The sequence below is a fragment of the Convolutriloba macropyga genome, chromosome 5 (genome assembly GCF_964194025.1).
Source record: "Convolutriloba macropyga chromosome 5, txConMacr16.3, whole genome shotgun sequence".
In the NCBI taxonomy this organism is placed as follows: Eukaryota; Metazoa; Xenacoelomorpha; order Acoela; family Convolutidae; genus Convolutriloba; species Convolutriloba macropyga.
This window is the reverse complement of record NC_134472.1, coordinates 7875662-7902629: the sequence shown is the minus strand read 5'-3', so window position 1 is coordinate 7902629 and position 26968 is coordinate 7875662. Positions and strand designations below refer to the sequence as shown.

General features: G+C 41.4%; 2 protein-coding genes across 2 annotated transcripts in view; one reads left to right on the top strand and one right to left on the bottom strand.

Moving 5' to 3' along the window:
• The window catches only part of LOC142339099 (ubiquitin-ribosomal protein eS31 fusion protein-like), a 353720-nt gene that overhangs the window by 20078 nt on the left and 306674 nt on the right, over positions 1–26968 (bottom strand). The window lies entirely within an intron of this gene.
• Positions 12550–26968, top strand: part of LOC142339698 (uncharacterized) — a 59787-nt gene continuing 45368 nt past the window's right edge. The window contains exon 1 of the mRNA XM_075389919.1: positions 12550–12843. Coding sequence (XP_075246034.1) covers positions 12550–12843 — 294 coding nt within the window. The remainder of the gene's footprint in view (positions 12844–26968) is intronic.

Genomic DNA, 26968 nt, shown 5'->3' with positions numbered 1-26968 from the left:
AACTGATAAGCTCGTCAAGAAGCTTCGGGTCAGACTCTATAAGTGTGTTAAAGAATTTGTATTTTCAAGCAGACCGTTAATCAGAAACTGCATTGGCTCATTAGCCGTTTTGTGCTCCTTAATTTTCATATTCGACACAACAGCATCACGAAAAGATGGCAAAGTCTCGTTGAAAAGTTTTCGATGATCAAGATCAAGATTTTTGCAATTTAGATTTTTGAAAACAAAAATTTGGAAAAAAATTTAGAAATGCTCCAAATACTGACGAATTTTATCAAGCAGAGTTGTATTTTTCTTTTTTGACGATATAAGAATACTTAAGACATTTTTGAAGACACCCGATAGCAAAAATTACTTTACTTCTCTGGATTTCGCGTGAAGCCAAAGCCTTCATAAAAGCAGAGTTTGGCAGCAATTGACGTCCATTTAACTAAATTTTCATAAAAATTTCTCAAATTAGTTCTGAATTCGATCAGTTCAGATAATCAACAATTTATTCGAGTTGAGGTCGGAGATCAAAGTTAAGAATTCAATATTTTCTGCGGGTTGTAGAATTTTGGAGATATTGAGAATTAAGAAAATTATTTGATATTGCTCATACTTTGTCAGCAACGAAATTGATGAACATCACAAGAACTATATAGATGAGCTGTATAAAATTAAAGAAAAAATGAAGTATTGTATTTTATGGCAACAACTGTTGGCCCTGAGACAGTTTGACTTAACAACCTCCTACAGCTGAAGGTATCAGTTCTGCGCTTCGTACTGCTTTCTTCAGAGGGAGACATGTAAACAATATTTGGTTATCACCTTAAAATGAATTTAATTCCCTCAAAGTTAAATGTAATAAATTCAGAACGATTTTTTAGCAATGTAATAAAGCAACGATAACAATAGTGATATGTGTTAAACTTGTTGTTGTGATAATTGTTGTGATAAACTTATAAAATAGCTGACAATGAAAATCCGGGTATCTTGGGTGTCTGTTCTGGTGAACAATTTTTAGAGAGAGGTACTGATGTGGTGTTCTATGTTAGTGCAAGTTCTCTGGACAATATTTGAACGAATTCAAAATTCTGCGACAAGTACTTGGCGATTGTAAATCAGCGTTTGCTGTTCGAGGACATATCATGAACCCAGCTAAAGCAAACAAGTTGATTTTTATGAAAGATTTAATTAAACGAGGATCAAGTTTTAGGTGACTATTATTCTAAGGCACTACGTAATCAGCAATTATGTCAGCAAGAACAAGAAGAACAACAACACAGCCTGTAGCTCCAGCCAGCTGATCAACTTGATTCAGCTGTTCAAAGATAAAATGGCAGTCATTATTTACCTGCAAAGAGAAGGAGCGCAAAACTTTTTGATCTCCTGAAACACGCAAAGGTTCCAGATATAGACGAAAGTGTTACGTAGTAAATGAACGAATTTTAGCCAATCAGAATCGAGTATTTAAATACGAATTAAAATGCGGATAAAACGTTCTAATATACGTAGAAAGTTCCGAAAAAGTTCATTTAACCTAATTTTAAGTAAATATCCATTCATCTAACCACTATATGTATCGAATAAGCTGGTTTTTGTCTTAATGTTTTTAGGTTTTCTAGACAATTGCCGATTGAATACGAACTGATTTTGACGTCAATAACATCAGACAAAAACCTGTTAAATGAGTATCAAAAAATCTTGCCATCTAAGTTTCACTTGTTGCTTAGAACTTGATGTTGCTATGATCATCGTTAATGCTTGTACGTTTTACAGCTATTACGTTACTTGATGCTTACACGTTGTTGCTATAATAAAGGAGCTTACGTGAATCAATTCAAAATATCGGACTACAGTTCTTTTACTGAGTTTACTTGGTGCCGCGACCCGGGACATGGTGCCGTTCTCAATCTACGAATATTATTTAAAATCGGTCATATCCTGCCGTGGAAGTTACTACCAGAAGCGTTGGAAGTCCAAAAAGTGAACGAGATCTTGTTTATTCTGGTCTATGTTATTATCCAGTTAATCCCAAGGCAAGACGTTATGATGTGGTTTAAAAAATGACGTTGTATTTTTCGAAAGATCGGGTGTCAAACTTGATATTCTGTTGTATCACACGTACATCTAGTGATTGGCTAGAAAAAGCAAGTCGGACGTAACAGTAGAAGTAGTAGCAGTGTCTGTGTGTGTGTTCGGTGACCCTTCTAATGGGTCAAACTTTATCAAAACCGGTGACCACAAAGATTTCGTCAACCCACGGGTCTTCAAAGCTCAGATGCGGATGTTCTTCTATGCAGGGATGGCGCATAACAATGGAGGGTGCGCACACAGTGGAGATGAAGCTGGGAGGTCTATTTGTGACAGTTGTTCAGGATGTATGTTGAACTTCAAAACTGTAAGACTCTTCAAAAACGTTTTTTGATGTCTTGAATTAATATTTTGCATTTAGACGGCAAACTCCAACCCCTAATTTGCCTAATTTTAAACCAGGCATATAGAGTTATCAAAAAATGAACGGTATCAGATCAAAAAAAATAAGAATTCCGTGTTTTTCAACGCGGAAATCTTGAATTAAGAATTCCAAGATTTTCGACGCGGAAATATTAAGAATTCCGTGATTTTCAACGAGGAAATCTTAAATTAAGAATTCCGTGATTTTCGACGCGGAAATCTTAAGAATTCCGTGATTTTCAACGCGGCAATCTTAAATTGGGAACTCCGCGATTTTCATCGCGAAAATCTTAAGAATTCCGATATTTAGATAACCTGTCACCATCAAACCACACATATCATTATTTTTAAGACAAAAATCATCAATTTTGAAAATTTTTGGTAGTTTTACCAAAAATTCGAGAAAATTGATATAGTAGGTTCATATATCAAAAAATAACTGCTGATATAGGGAAAATTGATAGAATATTATACTAAATTGCTCGATTTTGCAAAATTTTGGTCAATTTTTTTCGCAATTCAAAAACATAGAAAATCAATAACGAATATTGATAAACCGTACTTTCAGTCATAAAACCGTCCAGTTTACTGGATTACCGTTCCGTATTCAAGAAGTTGCAATAAATTGACCAACAAAATAGAAAAAAATTTGACAAAAGCTTAAAATTTTGACAAATTTGTCAATAAATCAAATTTTCCAACAAGAAGGTTCAGAAGGTTCGTTAATTGAGTGAAACCCGATACAGAGAAAAAGTTGTGAAAATTTTCCCATAATTTTTATCATCGCTCGTTTATGTACCGTTTTTTGTCTGCGTCCTTTTCGTCCTTTAACTTTTCAAATCTCCGCGTTCTGTTTTTCAATAACTTCGCTCTCCCAAAACTTAGCTTTCCGTTTTCATCCGCTACTTTCCCGGATTTCGATGTAGAATGTCAAATGTGATAAAGTATGTTGTTGTTTTTGCTGTAGTATGTTGAGTATGCTAGTATGCTGGTTTGTTGTTTAGGTCTCATAGCTTTCTAGGGTGTGACTTAAGTTTATTCTCGAGTTACGGCTGGAATGTCCTTTGACTTTTTAACTTAACTGATTTACTAGCCCTTTTGTTGTAGTATATTGATTTTGCTGCTGTATGTTTGTGTGTACCTGTATGATTGCTCGTTGGTTTGGTCTCGTTGCCTTCTAGGATGTGACTTAAGTATATTCTCGAGTTGAGGCTGGATTGTTTCTCGACTTTTCCAACTGTCTTAGTCTACAAATACACTATTGTAATTTATTCAATTTTGCTGCAGTTTGTTCAATGCCATTAGTATGCTGATTGTTTGTTGTGGTTTGGGCTTTGCTAGGATGTGACTTAAGTTTATTCTGGAGTTACGGCTAGTAAATTTCTCGAATTTTTCATCCTTTTAGTGTACTACTGCATAGCCGTAAATTAATTTGTTGCTTTATTAGGCCCCATAATGAACTATGCTAGATTGTCTTGCAGTAGCTTCTCTCCCTAGGGTGTGACTTAAGTTTATTCTGGAGTTACGGCTAGGTTGTTTGGTTGAGTTTTTGCTGTGGTCTGCTAACATAGTTCTTTCCGACCTCACTTCCCGCCCGTCTTTTCCCACCGTCCCATTTCGTTTCGTTGCGCGTTTTTCGCTCGCTTTGCCGTACGTCCCGTTTTTGTCGCGTCGCGCGTTGCTCGCTCGACTTCCCGTGTGTCCCTTGTCTCCCTCTGCTTTGAGCGCATAGCGTTCAGCGCTCCACTTCTGTTTTTGTCGGGCACTGTGTGCTCGACGACATTTTCTGCTCTTTGGGCGGTTTGTTTTACAGACTGTCTACAGTGTGCTGTGTTTGGTGTCTTTTGCGTTGGGTTTAATTTGCGTGGGTTTGGTTTGTTTGTAGTGTGCATATAATAGATAACCGTTAACAGTGGTAGTTTTGCTGGTCATTGGAAATAGTAACATCACGATGTCTAATAGTCTTGATCAAAAAGACAAAAAGTTGTACGCTGCCAGGTCAAAGCGTGAAGCTGAATTGCATGCTATACATGAAGATATTCTTCATTGTATAAATAGTCAAAGTAGGCGATTGAAAGTTGAACGCCTAGTAACAAAGTGCAACGAAGCATTTATGACTGTTGTAGACAAAAATTAGGACCTGATTGCATTTGCTGGAAAAACGGAGGATTGAAGTGCACTTGTTCCTTCATTAGAGTCTTACTTAGAGGCAATGAAAACTAGGAACGACAAGATACTCACGTCAACAGGAAACTACATCAACACTGCTGATGATGAAGTGAGTGAGTTCCAGGAACCAAGGATTTCCAGAGTTTAGTTCTAGACTTCCCTCACTTATGGCCTCTTCAAAAACATCTAGTCAGCGTAAACATGATTACGTAATTGCTAAAATGAAGCGCGAAGAGATCGAAAAACAGAATGAGGCAGCCATTCGCCTGGCTAAACAGAAAAAACAAATGGAAATAGATGAACTGGAGGAAAACAACAAGAAACGGTTGGCAGAGGCAACTCTGCAAGAATTTGAATTGCTGGACGCCGTTTCTAAAGGTAGCCAATCTGAAACAAATGTAAGTGCTAGGACCTTGATGAGAAGTGAAAATGCTGTCCAGGATTGGTAAAGCTGTTGAATACAGTCTATCGGAACGTTTTCAATTCTCTAGTAAACCACGATAAAGTCGAGTAAGCAACTGTATTTTTTAAACGTATCAAGGCAAAAAAACACATCTCAATGGCCCGGCAAATCTATCTGTATTTTGCTAGCAGGTATTTTGTCTGAGCCGATTTTCGGCTCAGATTGGTCACCGATACGTTTTTGTAACATAAAAATATTAAGCCTAAAAAGAGCGCAATCGATTCAGTATATTAGTAGGCTCAACGAAAATTATGTTTAACGAACTTTTTCTGTGCTTTGCACGCATTCTGTAAAGCGAACGCGAATAAAATGACGTAATAAACTTATCTCGCTGCTTTATTTAAATAGCGCGTTGCTCATTTAGTTTACTCGGTAACATCCTCCGGCCCGGAAGAAAATGTTGGGAGGATTGGTACAAGCTTAACGAGTGGGCGGACGAGCGATCCGGACGACGTGCGTAAAACGGCGGAGCGGGCGACGCTGTTGGAGCCGTACCGAAGTTCTTCAATCCGAGCAGTTGGATAGTAACCCCTAGGGTTGCTTTCTTCAACGATCCAAACTAAATCACCGACCTTGAGGTGCTGCTCGGCAGGCCTCTGCCACTTAGATCTACGGTTCAGCGCAGGTACATACTCCTTGAGCCAACGTGCCCAAATTGCATTGGCGTATGACTGTGCACGGGCGTATCGCTTACGATGGTCGAACTCGTCGACGCCAACGATAGACGGAATTCTGGTTGCTTGGTTACCGAGTAGAAAATGATTGGGTGTTATTGCGCCTAGGTCAGACGGGTCGGCGCTTACGGGCGTTAAGGGACGTGAGTTTAGTGCGTACTCGACCAGACAAAAAGTAGTGTCCAACACCTCATCTGTGAGGCGACGCGTACCGAGGATAGTGTACAGTACTCTTTTAAAACTCCGAACTAACCTCTCCCAGATGCCACCTTGGTGTGGCGCACTGGGTGGATTGAACCTCCACTTAATGCCCTTATGTGCAAGTTCGGCAGCGATGTTAAGCGTATTCCATTTTTCCACACATTCACGGAGCTCTTTCTCCGCTCCAATGAAGTTCGTACCATTATCCGACCAAATCATAGCAGGAGTACCCCGACGGGAGACGAACCGCTCCACTCCCATTACACAAGAACTAGTGTCCATGGACGGGACAACTTCAACATGGACAGCACGAGTAGTGAGACAAGTGAAGAGGAATCCCCACCTCTTCTCGGTAGTCCGACGAACTGTGACGTAGAATGGGCCGAAGTAATCAACCCCGGTGTTGGTAAAGGGAGGAGACTGGTATGCGAGTCTCTCCTTTGGGAGGTCTGCCATGATAGGTTGAATGGTTGCTGCACGGAACTTTCTACACAAAACGCAGTTTGATTTGATGGAACGTAGTGTGGAACGTAGTTTTAGGATGGCATAACGTTCTTGTACCTTTGACCTTAAGTAATCGATGCCCTGATGATGGTTCTTCAAATGAGTATGCCGCAGAAACAGTTTAACAAAAGAATGACGCGCATCCAGCACGATAGGATGCTTAGTGTCAAAGTCGATTTCCACTAGCCGTCGGAGTCGACCAGAGGAACGGATGAGACCATGAGGTCCAATAAACGGAGTAAACTGAGCAATGCGGCTGCTCTTCTTAACGGATTTGTTGTCAAGAAGATCCTTTCTTTCAGTACTAAAGGACTCTCCTTGAACCAAGTACTGGAGATGACGCTCGGCTTCGTCAAGCTCAACAGGGTCGGCTATGCTGCCGTCTACGGTACGGTAACTTTCATGAGATGGTAAAAGACGGAGCACATATGCGGTGACACGAAGTAATTTTTGATAAGAACTGAACTTATCAAACGGGATCAGATTAATGCTTTGTTCCTTTAGAGAATTGGTTACAGATGCGGCTAAAGATGAGATGGAGTCATCGTCTTGTTCATTGGTTACAACGCCGAGCTTGATGTTATCAACGACGTCAGTATTTGGTACAAAAGGGAATTGCTTAGTTCTCAAGAAGTCAGGACCCCTCACCCAGCTACTTGACTGCAAAACTTCAGCGGACATGCCACGCGTGCCAGCATCTGCCGGATTATCACAAGTGGCGACGTGGTTCCATTGGTCAACGCTGGTGTTCTCCAGGATTTCACTAACACGATTTGCAATGAAGATGGGGTGTTTGTTTGTTGAGTTTATCCACTGCAAGACGATGGTACTATCTGTCCACATAAAGACTTTGTCCACAGTAACCGTTAATGCTCGACAGATTTCCCTTTTTAAACGAGCAGCGAGGAGAGCGGCTTGTAATTCCAACTTAGGAACTGTCATTACCTTCATAGGTGCAACACGGGCCTTGCCCAAGACAAACGCCAGCTCTGTTATAATCTCCCCGGAGGTGCAAGTCACTTGAGCCCTAAGAAATCCTACTGCACTGAATACGTCTTGCGAGCTATCACCAAACATGTGGAGTTCAAGATGTTGGAATGGTCCTGAAAAGTAACTTCTCGGTATAGTGATCTCAGCTAACCGCGGCAGTTCAATACACCAGGCAAGGAATCTATCAACTGTGTCCTTAGGTAACTCGTCATCCCAACTTTGTCCATTGACACGCCAAATGTCTTTCAAGATTAACCGAGCACCAACAGTGAAAGGTGCGACAAGACCAATTGGGTCGTAGACCTTTGACACAAGACTTAAGACCAAGCGCTGTGTTAAACTTTTCGTGATGGTACTGTTAGTACCCCTGCTCACAACCAGAGTATCGTTGTTGTGATCCCACTTAAGCCCAAGCACGTGCATTGATTCCTCCTTGGATGAAACGATGACCTTCGGTTCAGTGGATTGAGCAGACCCATCAATTCGGTCAGCCAGATCTGGTACATTGCTTACAAACTTAGTAAGCTTGAACCCACCTAGATGGAGAAGATGAACCAATTCCTTCGACCTAATGAGGGCCCTCTCGGGGGATTCCACTGAGTCCAAGTAATCGTCCATGTAGAAGTTCTCAAGGACGGCTTTCGCAGCTTCTGGGTACTCCTTAGCATTATCGCGTGCCGTGCGCTGAAGTGCGTAGTTGGCGCAGGTGGGTGAATCTTTTGCCCCAAAGATGTGGCGCGTATACTGGTGTACCACAACATTTGATGTGGGGTCCTCCCGCCACAAAAAGCGCAATGATGGTTGATCACATGGCAACACTCCAACTTGGAGGAACATTCCCTCAATGTCGGCGGATACGGCAAATGGATGTTGTCTGAACCGTAGAAGTACATAGATTAGGTTTTGCAGTAGGTCAGGTCCGGTGAGTAATGACTTATTGAGAGATGCGCCATGGAATTTTGCTGCTCCGTTTAGTACCCTACGAACCTTGCCCGGCTTGTTCGGGTTAACAACCGGATGGTGTGGTAGGTACCACTCTCGTTCCGAGCGACTTTCCACCTTATGCGCATCTTTGACCCTTACTACGTAGCCTTTGTCTAAGTCCTCTTTGATGGTATTCGAGTACTTTTCCCTTAATGTCTGATCTTTCGTTAGCCGCTTTTCCAAAGACTTTAATTGAACAAGCGCTGAGAAATAATTGTTGGGCAGTTCGATGTTATCTTCAGCCCATAGCATTCCGACATCGTACCTTTTTCCATTATGCACGGTGGTGTTTTCAAGAATTTCATGCGCACGTGCATCCGATGCGGATCGTGGGTCTACTTGCTTAAGTGCGCCGTACGACTCCATGTCGTACCAAGATTTTACCTGACTAGCGAGTTCAAAATCCTGCTCCAAATTAGCTTTGAAACAAGTCGAGACTAAACCTGAAGACGACGGTAGAGGGCCGCTTAGAACCCAACCTATGGGCAAGCGAACAGCGAAGGGCGAGGACTTCTCGTCGGCAGCGAAGTACTCTAACGGGCGGATGGCATGATACACATCCTGTCCAAGTATCATCTCGATGTTTCCATAGCAATATGTAATTGGGTCTAGGACTGCTAGGTGCGGGTATGTTTCCTGAAGTGCTTTAATGTTGATGACATCGGCGCCTACATTTAAATCTTCCTTTACATAAGGGTTTACTTTAAATGGTTCAAATGCTTGGTTGTCGCGTGGTGTTACAATTAGTTCAACTAACTTAGTGTCTACAACCTCCTCGGTATTTATACCCTTGACTGTCAGTTTCAATGCTGTACCGTGCAAACCAAGTCTATTTGCAAGATCATTGGACACCCAAGAGTTACTGCAAGCGGTATCGCACAAAACTAAAGCCGTGGTATCTTTACCGGAAGAGCTCTTCAACTGTAATTCAGTCACCTGAAGGAGGCCTTTCACATTACTCACAGATGACAAAGTGGTGGTCTTACTCGATGATTGGACACTAGGAAGTTTACTTTGATTTGCGCCAGCATTAGAATTACTGTTGTTGCCGTTTGGAGGGGATTTTGATGGATAAACCCTCTCAGCTCCATGAAGAAGTGTGTTATGGGAGCTGTTGCAACCGTCCTTCCTGCATTTCCTGGGGTTTGGGCATTGCCTGAACATATGCTTTTCTCTCAAACATGAGAAACACAGTTTTGCTTCAGCCACTACCTTTGCTCGCTGAGTGGGAGACTTTTCTTTAAATACCCTACACTCCCAGATGCGGTGGATACCTTTACACACAATGCAGCGGGGGTTGCAGGCGTTGCCGATGTTGAGGCTGGTCTCTGAGTGCCCTTAGTTTGTGTATTAGCAGCAAAAGTTCTTGAGGCAACTTTGGTCTTTACTACTGAGTTGGTGTTATCCTCAGTTCTTGCTTTCGACGAAGTTTGTTTCATTAAATCATGTGCCTCGGCCTTCTCCTTCAACCAATCGTTGAAGTCAAGGAGTGTTGGCTTAACCCAATGTTTCTTCACTGTGAAGAGTGACCAAGACTCTTTCAGATTGGGCGGCAATTTTTGCACAGCCGTATTGAGAAGTGAGGCGCTCTTAAGGTCTGCGTCATATGAAAGTGATTTAAAGACCCCAACAAGACTTGAAATTGTTGCAGAATAGTTTATGATGTTATCACTATTGTGCATCTTTAATGGAGGAAAAGAGCTGAGTTTGTCTAAATGTGCACTGACTACTGCCTGTGGTTGGCCAAATTTACGTTCGAGTGTCTTAAGTGCGTCCTTATACATTACACCGCAGTATGCGAACTCAGCGATGGCGGTTTTAGCTTTTCCAGTTACAAGGGTTTTTAAGTATGTTAACTTGACGTCATCAGTCAAGGACTGTGCGTCTATGGCGCTTTTAAATTGTCCGAACCATTCGTGCCACTGCAGTGGATCACCATTGTACTGTGACAACTTCCACTCGGGCAGTGGATCGTTCTTCTTACAAGTAATTGCCTCTGCCAACTGCTTTATCAAATCCGCAGAGTCCAAAGAAGGAGCCGAAGGTGTGGGATGCGGCGGGCCACCCCAACACAACGGGTTCGGAACGGTAGCTCCATACGTTGGCGGAATGATCGGAGTGACAAAGGTGGGGGCGATACCTGTGGAGGAACTAAATGGATTCGCTTGCATGAAATCTGAAGTTACGTAATTTTGAGGCACTGCTGTTGCTTGTACATGAGAGGAGTGGTGAGATGTAGTTATATGAGGGTTGATTAACGGGGCCGGTTGTACGGTGTATAAGTTTGCGGATGATCGTACAAGTGGTACTGCATTAGATGGGACTGCTGCTGGAAAACGCCAGACATTTGGATCTGGAGGAGCGGGAGGTGCGTGGGTTATGGGTACAAAATTTTGGGGCTGAAAACTCTTTTGTGGGGGTGGTGGATGAATTAATTGAGGTACGAAATTAATTGCGGAGGAAATGAATGGTGCAGGCGGAGAATGGGGTAACAGATTGATATTATTCGCCACGGGGTTAGTGGCTTGTAGTGGGAGTGCTTGTGGCGGGGAAGGAGGAAATCGGAATGCTGGTGGGATTAACGGAAAATGCGGTGGTGCGGGGTTTGGAACGGGGGGTGGAGGGGCTGGTACATTTATGTGTGCCTGTTGCGGATTAAGTGCTAGCGGAGCATTAGCGAGTGCATTTAAAGGAGGTGAATGCAGAGGGCTGGTTAAATTCAACTGTCCCGGCATGCTCGCCCTGCGAGGGAATTGATGATCTAACTGTAAACCATCGAAGTGCATTGTTGCTTGAGACAGTTGTCGGGCTGTGTTTGGGGCGTTTAGTTGAGTAGGCATACCAAAGTTTATTGGTGGTGGTGGAGGCGTATATTGAGGCTGTCGTTGCTCTTGCATGATGTCATTTGCAACATGTGCATCGTTGGTTACATTGGTTCTAGTACTTGGTTCTTGCGGCTCATGGACAGGGAGGTTGATGTTAGCCTCAACTTGACCATGAGTATTGAGATTAGAGTGTGACTTTGGAAGTTTTGCTGAAGAAGGTCGTTGGACAATTGCTTGGTTGGATTGGGCGATGGAACCAGAAAAGTGCAAACTCGGTTCGTTTGCAACATCTGCCATGTTCCCGGCCGGTGACGAATTAACCCAATCTTGAACAAGTTTCTTGCTCTTAACTGAACTTCTTTCGGTAAAGAGCCCACTCATTTCGCTTGTATCAGACCCGTCTGTTGCTGATTTTGTCATCAACTCAATTTCCTCAAGGGCTGCAGCAGCTACTTCCTTGCGATGATCCTCCTCAAGCTGCTCAATTTCTAATTCCCGCAATTTCGTTTGTTTTTCAATTTCAAGACGTTGTCTAGCAATGCGAAGCTTTGCCTCATGTTGTTTCTCAAGTTCCTCCCTTTTTAGTCTTGATAATTCTAATTCTCTTTGACGCTGACTTGATCTTTTTGAGGAAGTCATATGCGAACCTGATCTTGAGTGGTGAGAGGTATACATCTCTGCCTTCTCTTTGTCTTGGACCGAATTGATATACCCTCGAGCAGCAGCAATGAACTCGTCAGTTTTCTTTGTTACAGTCTCTAACCATTTCTCAAGATTCTTACAGGCAGCGTCTGGATCTTCAGTCTTCTGTGCCAGATCAAAGAGCTCTTCATTCTTATCAACCACTCTAGTAAAAGCATCTTTGCACTTCACAATCAGACGTTCGATCTTAACTTTCCTGTCTTGCTTATCAACAGCATTGTTAATTTCACCATAGATGTTATAAAGTTCAGCCTCTAATTTTGCCCTCGCTCTATAAAGTTTGTTGAATTTGTCCTGCAAAGTTGTCATGGTCTTATCAAAACAGGAGCCACAAGTTTAATTTAGTACTACTATAAAGTACACAGACATGCAACAGCACAACACAAATGGGTTATACCGAACCCTAGTGTGACGGTTTGCCTAGCAAACCGCAAAGGAGCAAAGATGTTCGTCGAGTACAATAGTACCCGGCGAAAGAAAGAAAGAACGGTGCGCAGGAAGCGCGAAAAGGGGCAGAACGGGAGACGGGACGGACGAGACAGAGGTGGATTTGGAAGAAAAGCCGAGGGTGGTTTTGGAGGAGGTGGCTTCGGAGGAAATGACGAGAGTGAAGGCGGATTCGGGGGAAACCGAGGTGGATTTGGAGGAAAATCTGAAGGTGGCGCAGCTCGGGAGCAGAGGGAAGAATGGACATGCTCCTGTGGATCGACCAACTTTATGGATCGTACCTCATGCAGAAAATGCAGAGAGAGTCGACCTGAGGGTGCAGGCGCTAGTTCAGCCGGGGGATTTGGCGGTGGAGCTGATGGTGGTGGAAATCGCGGGAGACCTGGAGATTGGAACTGTTCCTGCGGTTTCAAGAATTTCGCCAATCGTAATACATGCAAGGAATGTCAGGCCGAAAAACGAAAAGGGGGCAGAACGGGAGACGGGAAGAGACGCCGAACGATTAACGCACGACGCAACGGGGAACCGGACGGACAAACGGGAGCGTCGGGCGAAAAGCGCGCGACGAAGCGGGAAAATGGCACGGGCGGGGCGGAAACGTCGGGCGGATGGCGCGCGACGAAACGGGAAAACGGCACGGGCGGGGCGGAAAAGTCGGGCGGATGGCGCGCGACGAAACGGGAAAACGGCACGGGCGGGGCGGAAAAGTCGGGCGGATGGCGCGCGACGAAACGGGAAAACGGCACGGGCGGGGCGGAAAAGTCGGGCGGATGGCGCGCGACGAAACGGGAAAACTGGCACGGGCGGGGCGGAAAAGTCGGGCGGATGGCGCGCGACGAAACGGGAAAACGGCACGGGCGGGGCGGAAAAGTCGGGCGGATGGCGCGCGACGAAACGGGAAAACGGCACGGGCGGGGCGGAAAAGTCGGGCGGATGGCGCGCGACGAAACGGGAAAACTGGCACGGGCGGGGCGGAAACCCCAAGCGAGGAGGCGGGAAGATCGATGCTAACAGACCACAGCAACAACTCAACCAAACAAGCTAGCCGTAACTCCAGAATAAACTTAAGTCACACCCTAGAAAGAAGGAGACGAGCTACTGCCAGGTACACTAGCACAAATCATTATGGGGCTTTAACAACGGCATCAAAACATTAAACATGAAACAATTTACGGCAACAGTGTAGTATAACCAAAAGTCGAAAAGGTCAGGAACTTTACTAGCCGTAACTCCAGAACAAACTTAAGTCACACCCTAGCAAACCACCCTACCCAGACAACAAAAGTACATACTACAAAAACTAATAAAGCTACAACAAATTGCTAGCAAACCAGTGTGGTGAAAGTCACGAAACAAACCAGCCGTAACTCCAGAATGAACTTAAGTCACACCCTAGCAAGGAATGAGACTACACAACAAACCAGCATACTAGCAGAGAGAAATTTTACTACAGCAGAAACTCAACATACTACATCATACAACAGATAAACGGGAGATAGGAGGAAACAAAGTGACAAGGAAACAAAAGGACGGAAACGGAAAATGAAACCAGATAACCTGCGGAAAACGGACGGTAGTGAAAAACTCGAAGAATGGGGAGAGCGAAACGTTTAGTAAAGCGCTATCGGAGAGAACCAACCACAAACTAACCCGTAACTCGTGAGTTAACTAAGTCAGACCGCCAGTCAGCGGGTAGACTCCCAAAACAGCGCAAGACTAAGTGACATTCAGGTTATCAAAGGCTTGTGTGAGTTCCGCCTCCTCGAACGCATGACGGGTGCGAAGCGTTTTACGACGGCGCTTTGAAAGTTTCTTCGGTCGGGAGCGTGTTATCAAGGACCGGAGGTTGTTCTTATGATTTAAGACTATGGTCAGTGTTTTCAGCTCAAGCGCAGGCCTTTGGTGTAATGCTCTGTACTCTTTGAGTAAACTAAGATCTTTCTGTTTACGTCTAGACACAATGTCTTTCACTAAGTGTATGGTAACTAGAGTACTACGCTTGAGCTGATCAGAAATATCAGGAGTTCCCTCTCTGGGGCAATACACAATAGCTTCTATGCGCTCCTGATAGTTTTCAAGCACTGCAATAAGCTGTGAAGGTGTTAAAGGCTTATTGTCGTTGCTTCGATGACGTGAAAGCGAATTGTTCACTACATCATGCCATATAACTAGGCGCTTCTTATCATGAAAGAAATGACTCAACTGGAACTGCGCTGTTTTTCGGACTTTCAAAGCGTTAGGGTTGAAACTTAAACCCGGTAATGCGTAAACGTTACGTTTGTAACGATTTTGTGTTACTTGAGGCGCAGTTTTTATGGCGTGATGAAGTGAACTCGCAGCTAATATAAAAACCATATAATGTTTTTACAACATAAATGATTTGAGCTTTGCTCAAACTCCGAGCCTTGATGTTAAATACACGATTTTCACGAGTTACCAAGAATAAGCGCTTATTTGAGAAAAAAAAACTTGAAAAACTTGACCAAATTGTCTTTTGATTTTCTTTTAAATCGACAACTTTATGCAATTGTTACATCCGCATTTAATAATTTTCCTTTAGAATGATAGGGACAAAGGAATTTTTTTTTTTTCAAATTTGGTCAAATTTTTCCAAGATTTTTAAGTTTTTGCTACGCTTTTATGTCAAGAACTGTAAAAAACACCGCAATTTGATTATTTCTGGATTTTGACAAAAAATGTCAAAATCGGTGTTTTCCCAAAAAAAAATTTTTTAAGGTTATTGGGGGGTGCTAGATTTGCCGGTTAGGAAATAAATTTACAACATCAACAGTAACAACGTTATAGTTTGGATAGTTCTTACAGTTTTTGAATTGATTTGCTGTGCTCTCACATCGGGCCTGCCATTTCAACACCACTTCAGAATGTTTCAAGATCTGTTTTTTTTCATACTTCGTCACCTCTAGCGCACCACCAGTCACAGCCAGTGACCTCGTTGTGTGTAGAAGATTTGACATTTCATATTTTTCTTGATTGACTGGAACGTTTAGCAACAATCTTGGGTTCCAATTACTCCGGTGGTTAAACTCCTCCATCATTGACAACCGAATCCAGACAGGGATATGGTCTTGTTCCAGGTATCTTTGATCCCAGAGAAAGTATTTATAAACTTGTCTGGAAACAGACTGAGCAATAAATTGGCAAATTCAATATAATTAACCTCCTGGCTAAATCCGTATTCACTTACTGTAACAAGGTGGTAATGTATGGATCGATTGATTGAATGTGGTAAATGATTGAACTTCAAGGAGAGAATTTTTCCATTCTGGAAAAGGAAAGCGGGTCAGAACACTTCCGTTCTCCTTTGTGATATTGTGTGCATTCGCGGCACCAAAGTAAAGCTGTTGAATACAGTCTATCGGAACGTTTTCAATTCTCTAGTAAACCACGATAAAGTCGAGTAAGCAACTGTATTTTTTAAACGTATCAAGGCAAAAAAACACATCTCAATGGCCCGGCAAATCTATCTGTATTTTGCTAGCAGGTATTTTGTCTGAGCCGATTTTCGGCTCAGATTGGTCACCGATACGTTTTTGTAACATAAAAATATTAAGCCTAAAAAGAGCGCAATCGATTCAGTATATTAGTAGGCTCAACGAAAATTATGTTTAACGAACTTTTTCTGTGCTTTGCACGCATTCTGTAAAGCGAACGCGAATAAAATGACGTAATAAACTTATCTCGCTGCTTTATTTAAATAGCGCGTTGCTCATTTAGTTTACTCGGTAACAATTGGATCAACACCTCACTTGCTTTAAGTTTTAACAACGAGAAAACTGGTGAACCAGAAGTTACGAAAGACCCTCCAGAATGCCCTAGCCACAATAACAGCGAAGCAGTGGAAGACCATAACACTGACATTTCAAAGCATTCCATTCCAAAAAATTGTCGAGGCAATTACTTTTTAAGCAATGAGACGTTGCAGCAATTTGACCCCTATTATACCCCTCCTGAAAATTTTTTGGCTGCTGCTAACACACAGGCGTTGTACTAGGCGCACCTACGGGTGCAAATGAATAAAACAGGCATGGCGCCTCCGCGCATAATTAACCAAGGAACCGCAGGTAGTCAGCCGCCTTCTGTACACGCTCCAGAGGCTTCTTCACCGCCCATTCAACACCCCATTCCAGCACAGCCGTTCGCACCGCAAAGAAACCAAAATAAAACATCCGAAGTATTTCCCAACGCACAACTTCAAATTTCACAATCCAGCGGACCTGAAACATCAAGTCTGCCCAAGAATATTTCGGCCCAGCAAATATGCTCCCGACAAAAATTTAATTGTGTCCCCCGAGCACCAAACGCCACTCTTCCTCCTTTTCCGACAACAAATCATCCAGTCCCCGTAATAAACGTTCCCTTGCACCCAAGTGCCCCACCAAGTCCAAACACTCAACAGCACAACTCCGAACCCGCTCGTCGTAATGACTCCCCCATTTCGAACACAGTCTTCGCACCTAACCTCAATGCTCCCATCCCACACGCCCCTTTGATTAACCAGCCTCTCGTCAACAACAATTTTCAGAATAGTAATAACCGAGTACACAAAATTGTACTTTCTGTTGCTCCTCCTTTCGCAAATATGCCCAATATCCCTCTTGGCCAAAGTTTTGTGCCAAATAAGAAACATTGGCGTGTTCCGCAGCACAGACCGTCATTAGTCAACCAAGACATTACTGCCGTAAACAATATTGCTCCAAATGTACAGGCACACATTGCACCATCAGTTACTAATTTTCCACAACAAATATATTCGAATTCACCCCTTTTGATTGATATGCAATTACCATCCGGCACACATCAGGAAAACCCGATTGCAATTACAAGTAAAATTGCACCTGGTCTGGCCACTCCGGTTTTTCAGCCAACATACCCTTATGTTGGGCCCACACCGTTGAGATGGAGTGGTCCGCAGGTGTTTGCACCTGCCCCTCCGATAGCGGACAATGAGTCATTGATTAGGGAATTAGCTGATGCAATAACCAGCAAGAAAAATGACTCCTTGCCAGAAACTCGCTCAGTATAATGGCAATCCATTACAATGCCACGAGTGGTATGGTCAAATTGAAAGCGCGATTGACTCGCAATCGCTCACTGATGACGTTAAATTGAAATACCATAAGACACTCGTCACCGGTAAAGCAAAGATTGCAATCGCCGAGCTTGCTTTCTGTGGTTTAATATACAAAGATTCACTAGGGACTTTAGAACGTAAATTTGACCTGCCACAGGCAGTCGTAAGTGCACACTTGGATAAACTAAGCAATTTTCTGCCTCTTATAACGCATAATAGTAATAACATTATTCACTATTCTGCAGCCATATCCAGCCTCGTTGGGGTTTTCAAGTCACTATCATATGATGCTGACTTGAAAAGCTCTTCCCCAATTAAACAAGCGGTACAGAAGTTACCACCAAACATGAAAGAGTGATGGTCGCTCTTCACGGCTAAGAAGCACTGGGTTAAGCCTACCCTTCTTGACTTTAACGATTGGCTTAGGGAAAAAGCTGAGGCCCATGATCTTATGAAACAAAGCGCAACCAAGGCAAGGCCTGAAGATAACAGCACTTCAGTATCCAAGACCAAAACAGCCTCAAAAGTGTTTGCATCAAATTCACAACAAAGGGAAACAAAGAAGAAAATGCCATCATCTTCCACAAACACTTACTCTCGCTGTATTATATGCAACGGTAACCAACCACCGGCTATGGGAGTGTCGAGTTTTCAAGGAAAAGACTCCAGCCCAGAGAGCTAAGTTGGTGGGGGATAATAAACTTTGCTTTTCGTGCTTACACGACAAGCACACGTTCCGCCAGTGCCCTCAACCGAGAAAGTGCCGAGCAGAGAGTAGCAATAGTTTTTATAACACACTATTGCATGGTGCAGATAGGGTTTTCCAGCAAAATAGTCAACAAATTCCAATACCATTCAACTTTTGGCAACATAGGTCAAAGTAAAGCAACTTCTAGTCAACTCCAGCCTAATAAGACCACAACATTGTCATCTGTTACTGATGTTAAGGGGCTCCTTAAGGTAACGGAATTGCAGTTGGTCAATTCATCCGGTTTAGATACAAAGGCTTTAGTATTGTGTGATACCGCCTGCAGTAACTCTTGGGTGGCCGGTAGTCTCGCAGATAGACTCTGTTTGCACGGTAAAGCACTAAAGCTAACTGTCAAGGGTATTAATACCGAAGAAGTAGTTGACACTAGGATTGCTGAAGTTACCGTGAAACCAAAAGAACATCAGGATTTCGAACCATTTACCATCAAACCTTTCGTTAAGGAGAATCTGATTGTTGGCTCAGATATAATTAATGTACAGGCCCTGCAAGAGACTTACCCACACTTAGCAGTCCTTGATCCTGTGACATATTCCTATAAAGACATTGAGATGATACTCGGTCAAGATGTCTATCATGCCATCCGCCCGTTAGAATACTTCTCTGCCGATGAGAAGCGTTCACCCGTTGCCGTACGCTTACCCATAGGTTGGCTCTTATACGTCCATTACCATCAAGTTTGTGTTTAATCTCAAAGTGCTTTAAAATCAATATCGAACACGACAATGAGTTAGCAAGTCAAATAAAGTCATGGTACGACATTTAATCATTCCGGGCAAACAATCAGGTTGACCCACGATCTGCAGCAGACGCACGGGCTCACGAAATCCTTGAAAGTACCACTATACACAATGGCCTGAGATACAATGTCGGAATTCTGTGGGCAGCAGACAACACCAAACTCCAAAATAATCACTTCTCCTCCCTTGTGCAACTAAAATCCCTCGAAAAACGATTGGCCAAAGACGAAAACATTAGAGAGAAGTATACTAGTACCATCAAGGAAGACCTAAATAAGGGGTATGTAATTGAGGTTCCGGACGCTCACAAGGTTGAGAACCGGTCCGATAAAGAGTGGTACCTACCCCACCATCCGGTTTTAAACCCGGACAAACCGGGTAAGGTGCGTAGGGTGCTCAATGGAACAGCAAAATTTCATGGTGCCTCGCTGAATAAATCTTTGCTCACTGGTCCTGATCTTCTCCAAAACCTTATTTACGTACTACATCGCTTCCGAAAACATCCATATGCCGTCTCTGCCGACATCGGGGGAATGTTTCTACAGGTTGGTGTATTACCATCAGATCAACCATCGCTTTCTGTGGCGGAAGGACCCCACAACTAACGTTGTATTTTATCAATATACGCGCCATATATTCGGGGCTAAAGACTCGCCCACATGCGCCAACTATGCATTACAACGTACTGCGAGAGACAATGCTTAGTTTTACCCTGAAGCTGCAAAAGCCGTCCTTGAAAACTTTTACATGGACGATTACCTTGACTCATTGGAGTCTCCTGAGAAAGCCATCAATAGATCGAAGGAATTGGTACATCTTCTCCATCTCGGTGGGTTCAAGCTTACAAAGTTCGTAAGCAATGTGCCAACTCTGGCTTACCGAATTGATGGTTCTCCTCAATCTACTGAGCCCAAGGTTATTGTTTCATGTCAGGAGGATTCATCGCATGTGCTAGGGTTAAAGTGGGAGCACTCTAATGAAACTTTAGTTGTGAGTAGGTGTACAAGCTGCGCTGTCACCAAGTCCCTCACGCAACGCTTGGTCCTAAGTCTTGTCTCGAAAATCTTTGGCCCCATTGGTCTTGTCGCATCGTTTACCGTCGGTGCGCGGCTGCTCTTAAAAGCCATTTGGCGTGTCACAGGACAACAATGAGATGACGAGCTCCCACAGGACATCGTTCAAGATTTTTGGTTTGGAGCGCGGACTTACCAAAGCTTGAAAACATCAAAATTCCCCGAAGTTACTTTAGTGGACCCTTTGATAATATAGAGTTGCATATGTTCGGTGACAGTTCGCAGGATATTTTCAGTGCATTCGCATTCTTGCGCGTCCGAGTAAAAACACCTACGGGCCAAGAAAAAACAGAGCTTGCGTTTGCTATGGGGAAAGCGCACGTGGCGCCAATGAAAGTATTGACAGTCCCAAAACTCGAATTACAAGCAGCTCTACTTGGCGCTGGACTGAAAAGAGAAATTACACAAGCACTTACCGTAACTGTTAACCAAGTATTCATGTGGACAGATAGCACAACCGTCCTCCAATGGATTAACTCTAATGAAAAGCAACGAATCTTTGTTGCAAACCGTGTTTGCGAAATTTTGGAGTATACCAGCGTTGACCAATGGAACCACGTCGCAACTAAGGATAATCCAGCTGACGCTGGCACGCGTGGAAAATCCACGGAGATTATGCAACTAAGCAGTTGGGTCAAAGGTCCACATTTCCTAACTTATTCACTTTTCCCGTCTGTACCAAATAAAGACGTCATTAAAAACATAAAACTTGGCGTCAACCAAGCAGTCACTATAGAAGACACCGTATCTCTGACTACATCTGTCAAAAAACAGACAACTCCCGTTCCTTCATTATTTCCGTTTGATAAGTTTAGTTCTTATCAAAAGTACTTGCGCATTGCCGCATATGTCCTCCGGCTTTTGCCGAAACATGCCGGCTACCGTAACCTTGATGGTAGCATTACTGACCCTACTGAGCTTGACAAAGTCGAGCGTCATCTACAGTACTTGGTGCAAGCAGAGTCTTTTGCAACCGAAAGAAAAGATCTTCTTGACAATAAATCTGTTAAACGGAGTAACCGAATTGCTCCACATTCGCCGTTTATTAGTCCAAATGGGCTAATCCGTTCCTCGGACCGCATCAAGCGGTTAATTGAAGTTGGGTTTAACGTAAAGTACCCAATCATCTTAGATGCACGTCATCCGTTTGTAAAACTGTTCCTTGAACATACCCACTTAAAGCATTTTCATCAAAGCGTTGAATACCTAAGATCAATTGTGCAGGAATACTGTAGAGTACTGAAACTAAGATCGTCTTTACGTTCCATCAAAGCACACTGAGTGAGATGCCGAGAATTCCAAGCTGTAACTATGCAACCAACCATGTCCGACTTACCTAAAGAGAGACTTGCTTACCAGTCGCCTCCCTTCACGAACACTGGCGTTGACTACTTTGGGTCATTCTATGTTACTGTCCGCCGTACTACTGAGAAAAGGTGGGGCTTCCTCTTCAACTGTCTCACTACTCGCGCTGTCCATGTCGAGATAGTTACATCCATGGACACCAGTTCTTGTGTTATGGGAGTTGAGCGGTTTGTGTCACGTAGGGGTACACCTGCCATGAATTGGTCTGACAATGGCACTAACTTTATTGGAGCGGTGAAAGAACTCCGAGAAAGTATTGAAAAGTGGAACGTTGTCAACATTGCAGCTGAGCTCGCTCACATAGGTATTAAGTGGAGGTTCAATCCACCCAGCGCACCACATCAAAGTGGCATCTGGAAGAGGTTGGTACGCAGTTTCAAGCGCGTGTTGTTTACTATTCTTGGCACGCCTCGGCTCACGGATGAGGTACTGCTTACTACCTTTTGTCTCGTGGAGAATGCCCTCAATTCGCGTCCTTTAACACCCGTAAGCTCTGATCCGTGCCATTTGAACGCTTTAACTCCCAACCACTTTCTTTTAGGAGAACACTCTACCGGTATTCCGTCTGTTGTCGGCAATAATGAGTTCGACCATCGTAAACGTTACGCCCGTGCGCAGTCGTACGCTAATGTGATTTGGTCCTTTTGGATCAAAGAGTACGTACCGACGCTGAACCGACGCTCTAAGTGGTAGACGCCTGCCGAGCAACACCTTAAGACCGATGACTTGGTTTGGATAGTTGAGGAAACCAACCCTAGGGGTTACTACCCAACCGCTCGGATTGTGGAACTCCGTTACGGCTCCGATTGCGTCGCACGCTCCGCCGTTTTACGTACGTCAACCAGTTCACTCGTCCGTGCGCTTGTAAAAGTTGTACCAGTTTTCCCAACACCACTACCAAGAGAAGGAGCCAAAACTGGGATCTCCTGAAAAACGCAAAGATTCTAGATATAGACGAAAGAAATCTCCTCTCATTTAGGAAAAAGAAAAAGAAGCTTATTCTTCAACAGCTCAACTAGGTGCACCCCAAGCTGACTTGGAGTTACACTTTTCAATATAGTGCACGAACACCAATATAGTAAAAACTTGCGGAAACTCATTCAGAGAAAAAGATCGAAGAAGATTAAGAAGGGCAGCAGACAGAGAAGACGACAAAAACCGAGTAAAGAAAAACTCGACGAGAACAAACAATGTGAGTTTTATAAAAACTGTTTTCTTCCAAAGCGCCTTAGGTAGATACTTTGTTGTTTCATAGGTGTCAGAGGAAAGTTTATAGTTCATAGTTTTTTTGTTTTTCACCGCGCATAAAGTAGATACTTTGTTGTCTAGGAGGTGCTGGCGGAAAACAACGACTTTAACACGCTTTCCAAATATTTTCTCGACTAAAATACATTAATCCCCATTGTTCTTATTCATAACAAGAGATAACGTCTAACAAGTTTTCAACTTTTGTTTGGATATCCCTCTCGTTAACCTAAATACGCACGTACTTTCTTTTAAGTAACATGAACATGTAAAACGTAGATCACGCTGTGAGAAAAACTTGAATCACAATCAAGGACTATTATCCGACGATTGATGAATTGATTGAAGAAAACGTGAACACTATCAGTTAACATCTACATAAAATGCAAAAAGATTGGGTAATTTCCCTCTTCCGCTATTTATTAATCTAACACAAAACCAAACCTTAGCTATTCAACTAATTGAAAAGTAATGATCACATTGAGGAAAACGTGCATGAAGTAGTCAAAGAGAACTTAACTAATTGCTTCAAAATGAATGAGCAGCTGAATAAATTTTTAAATAAAGGCGTTGAGGAAGTTCATATAGAGAACTCATGTACGCTCAAAAACCGGAGTGTTACCAAGAGGCATCATATTAGGTCATTTTAATCCAAATTAGCATCAACGGTATTCCTGAAGCCAAAGCCAATTCAACTGAAGAACTGATCAACGCGGAACACAATCAGGTTGATAGTTTAATTCATTTCCTTGGTAAAAAAATTAATTTACAAAACATCAGGAGATTAGGGAAGCAGCCAAGAACCATGTTGGTAACTGTAAGCACTCTGTGGGGAAGTGAGAAAGCTTCTCCCAAAAGGACGCAAGTTGGTTGAATTCAAAATTCCTGTCTTTCTGTCAAGAGATCTGAACCAAGATGAAATCCAGGTAGAGCAATCAATGCTACTCAAAAAAGGTAACCTAATAGCCAGTGGAGCTTCAAAACTAGACATACCTATTAGAAACCAACAGCTATACTTTAAGGCTCAAAAAGTGATTGACCTGGTTTCAGCGAGAGAAGAGAAAAATGCTTGGAAACTGCCGCGTAATCAGAATTGCCTACAAATTTCTCGTAGCTGCTTTGTTTTCAATACAAAGAGGCTCCTAAATTTAGATAGTCGAAGAAGATTTGCTGTCGCTGCAGAAACCTCTGCATACGACACCATCACTTTAACTAAAACTTGGTTGACAGCTGACATCAGCGATAGTGAATTTATACTGCAAAATTATCAATTTTACAGAAGAAGCGAAAGAAATGCAAATTGGAAGAGCAAAAATGGAGGGGCAATGATTGGCCTGCGGAACAACACTAATTTTTCCCCAATTGATTTTAAAAATCTGAACGACAAACTAACGTCAGCGTTTGCAGGTTCGCTCAAAACTGTTAAAGATGAAATGTTAATTATATTGCGTTTGTATAACCTTCCTAAAAAAATGCAAACACCGAGTCACAATTGACGAATTCAACTCTTCCTTCTGTTTCTTAGACAACGATGAGCGGATAGAGTTGGGTTCCATAATAGTAGGAGAATTTAATCTTCCTTCTGTCAATAGGATGATATTAGAGTCAGCCCATTTATACGAGGAACAATTGGTTGATCTATTTCATTTACAAAATTTAATTCCCGTTGTATTCTTCCCCACTTGCGGTGAAAATACACTCGATCAACTTTTTGATGATGATGACAGCATAGTTATCGACGTCAAATTCGTCAACACGTTGATCAAAATTTTTAGTTTATCTGATCACATAACTATTTTATTGGATCATGACCTAAGTTCTGCTAGGAACGGGAAAACCGAATTGCACAGAATGTTGAGATTCCGTAATTGCGGTTACGTTGGTTTGAAGGAAAAACAGAGACTTAACCCCCTTTAATCCTATATGTTATAGCAACTGTGATCGAATGCTCAGCGAGTGGTATAATTGGTTATTCGAGGCGATCACAAATTTCACACCACGACGGTGTACGCATAGATCTAACTTGCCCCATGGATAACTCATGCGACATCACGTCTAATGAAAATACGTAACAGGGTTCAGAGAAAAAAAATTCACGAGCCAACAAAAACTCATTGGGATTCAAGTTACAAACGTCGAGAAACAGTCTAGCAAAAGCTTTACACTTAGAGCAGAAAAAAAAACGAATCAAATCTTTTCCACTCACGGAATTTTCAAGCTATGTACAAGTATGTCAAAAGCTTACAAAAAGACGGTCAGTTCTGCCTCAGGTTAAATGGATCAAATATATCGCAAACTGTGATGCTGAAAAAGCCTCTCTTATTGATAAATATTTATAATCAGTTTTCACCGTGTCATCGGATCGGTCTTCAAAAACAGTTTGAATGGAAATAGAATTTGAACAATTTTACTCTGACGAAAAAGCAGTAGTTGAAATTCTTGGGTCATTAGACGTATCAAAATTTTTTGGGCCTGATTGCAATTGTCCTCGGGAACTACGCAAAAGAATTTACGAGATTGATATTTGAGCTATAAAGAAATTTTAGGCGCCTCGGAACCTATCTTAGTGCATGGAAAATAGTATCAGTTAGCCCCATTTTTAAGAGAAAAAGATCAAGTTGTGGTAAATCATCGTCCTTTAACAATATTAGGTATTGCCTCAAAAATTCTAGAAAAATTTTTTGTATGGCTCAATTGTCAATTTTTTCAAAAGACTGATAACCGAATCACAGTACCGTTTTTGTGAAAGAAGCTCAGTTATTCTTCAAATAGTAACCTCCTCAGATAAATTATACAAATTCAATTCTGAGAACAATCGAGAAAGAGCTCATTTCTCTTTGAGTTTTCCAAAACTTTCGATCAACTTGATCTTGAAATACTCTTTCGTAAGACCAATTGCATTGGAATAGGCGGCACGTTGATGAAGATTTCAAAGAGTTACCTGAGCGACAGACTGCAATACACAAAAATTGGAAAATTAAAGTCAAAGAATTCGGCGTTCACCTCGGGTATACATGAGGGCTCAATACTTGGGCTCCTACTTTTTCTTCTTTTCATTAATGGCTTACGTGAAACTGTTTTCATCTCCAAAAACTATTTTTATGCTGACAATCTCAAATTACTATATAATGAAAATCTGGAAAACGCACACGGAATAAAAAAATATCTAGATTCAATATTGCGTTGGAGTTACGAAAACAATATCAGCTTCAATTTATCGAAATGTCAGTACATAAATTTTTACTATCAAGTCGAGATTATGTCCGGTGTCGGGGACAATGGTCGGTTGAACAATCAAAAAAACTGTGGAGGGACCTTGGAATCACTATGAACAACAGGCTCACTTGGAAGTAACATGTAGTAATGCAGACTCGTAAAGCCAATAAAGTCTTGCACATAGTTGAAAGAAACACATCATATCCCCTGACGGTTGCTGCAAAAACTAAACTAAAAGTACGCTTATTCCAATCTTAATCAATGATATATAAATATTGCGGAAGCAGTCCCAAACATTTGTGTAAGCCATAACTACGATAATAAAAATACTAATAATTGTAAAATTGATAATAATAATAATAATAATAATAATAATAATAATAATAATAATAATAATAATAATAATAATAATAATAATAATAATAATAATAATGATAATAATAATAATAATAATAATAATAATAAAAATAATAATAATAATAATAATAATAATAATAATAATAATAATAATAATTAATAATAATAATAATAATAATAATAATAATAATAATAATAATAATAATAATAATAATAATAATAATAATAATAATAATAATAATAATATAATAATAATACTAATAATAATAATAATAATAATAATAATAATAATAATAATAATAATAATAATAATAATAATAATAATAATAATAATAATAATAATAATAATAATAATAATAATAATAATAATAATAATAATAATAATAATAATAATAATAATAATAATAAAAAATAATAATAATAATAATAATAATAATAATAATGATAATAATAATAATAATAATAATAGTACTAATAATAATAATAATAATAATAATAATAATAATAAAAAAATAATAATAATAATAATAATAATAATAATAATAATGATAATAATAATAATAATAATAATAATAATAATAAAAATAATAATAATAATAATAATAATAATAATAATAATAATAATAATAATATTAGTAATAATAATAATAACAATAATAATAATATTAATAATAATAATAATAATAATAATAATAATAATAATAATAAAAATA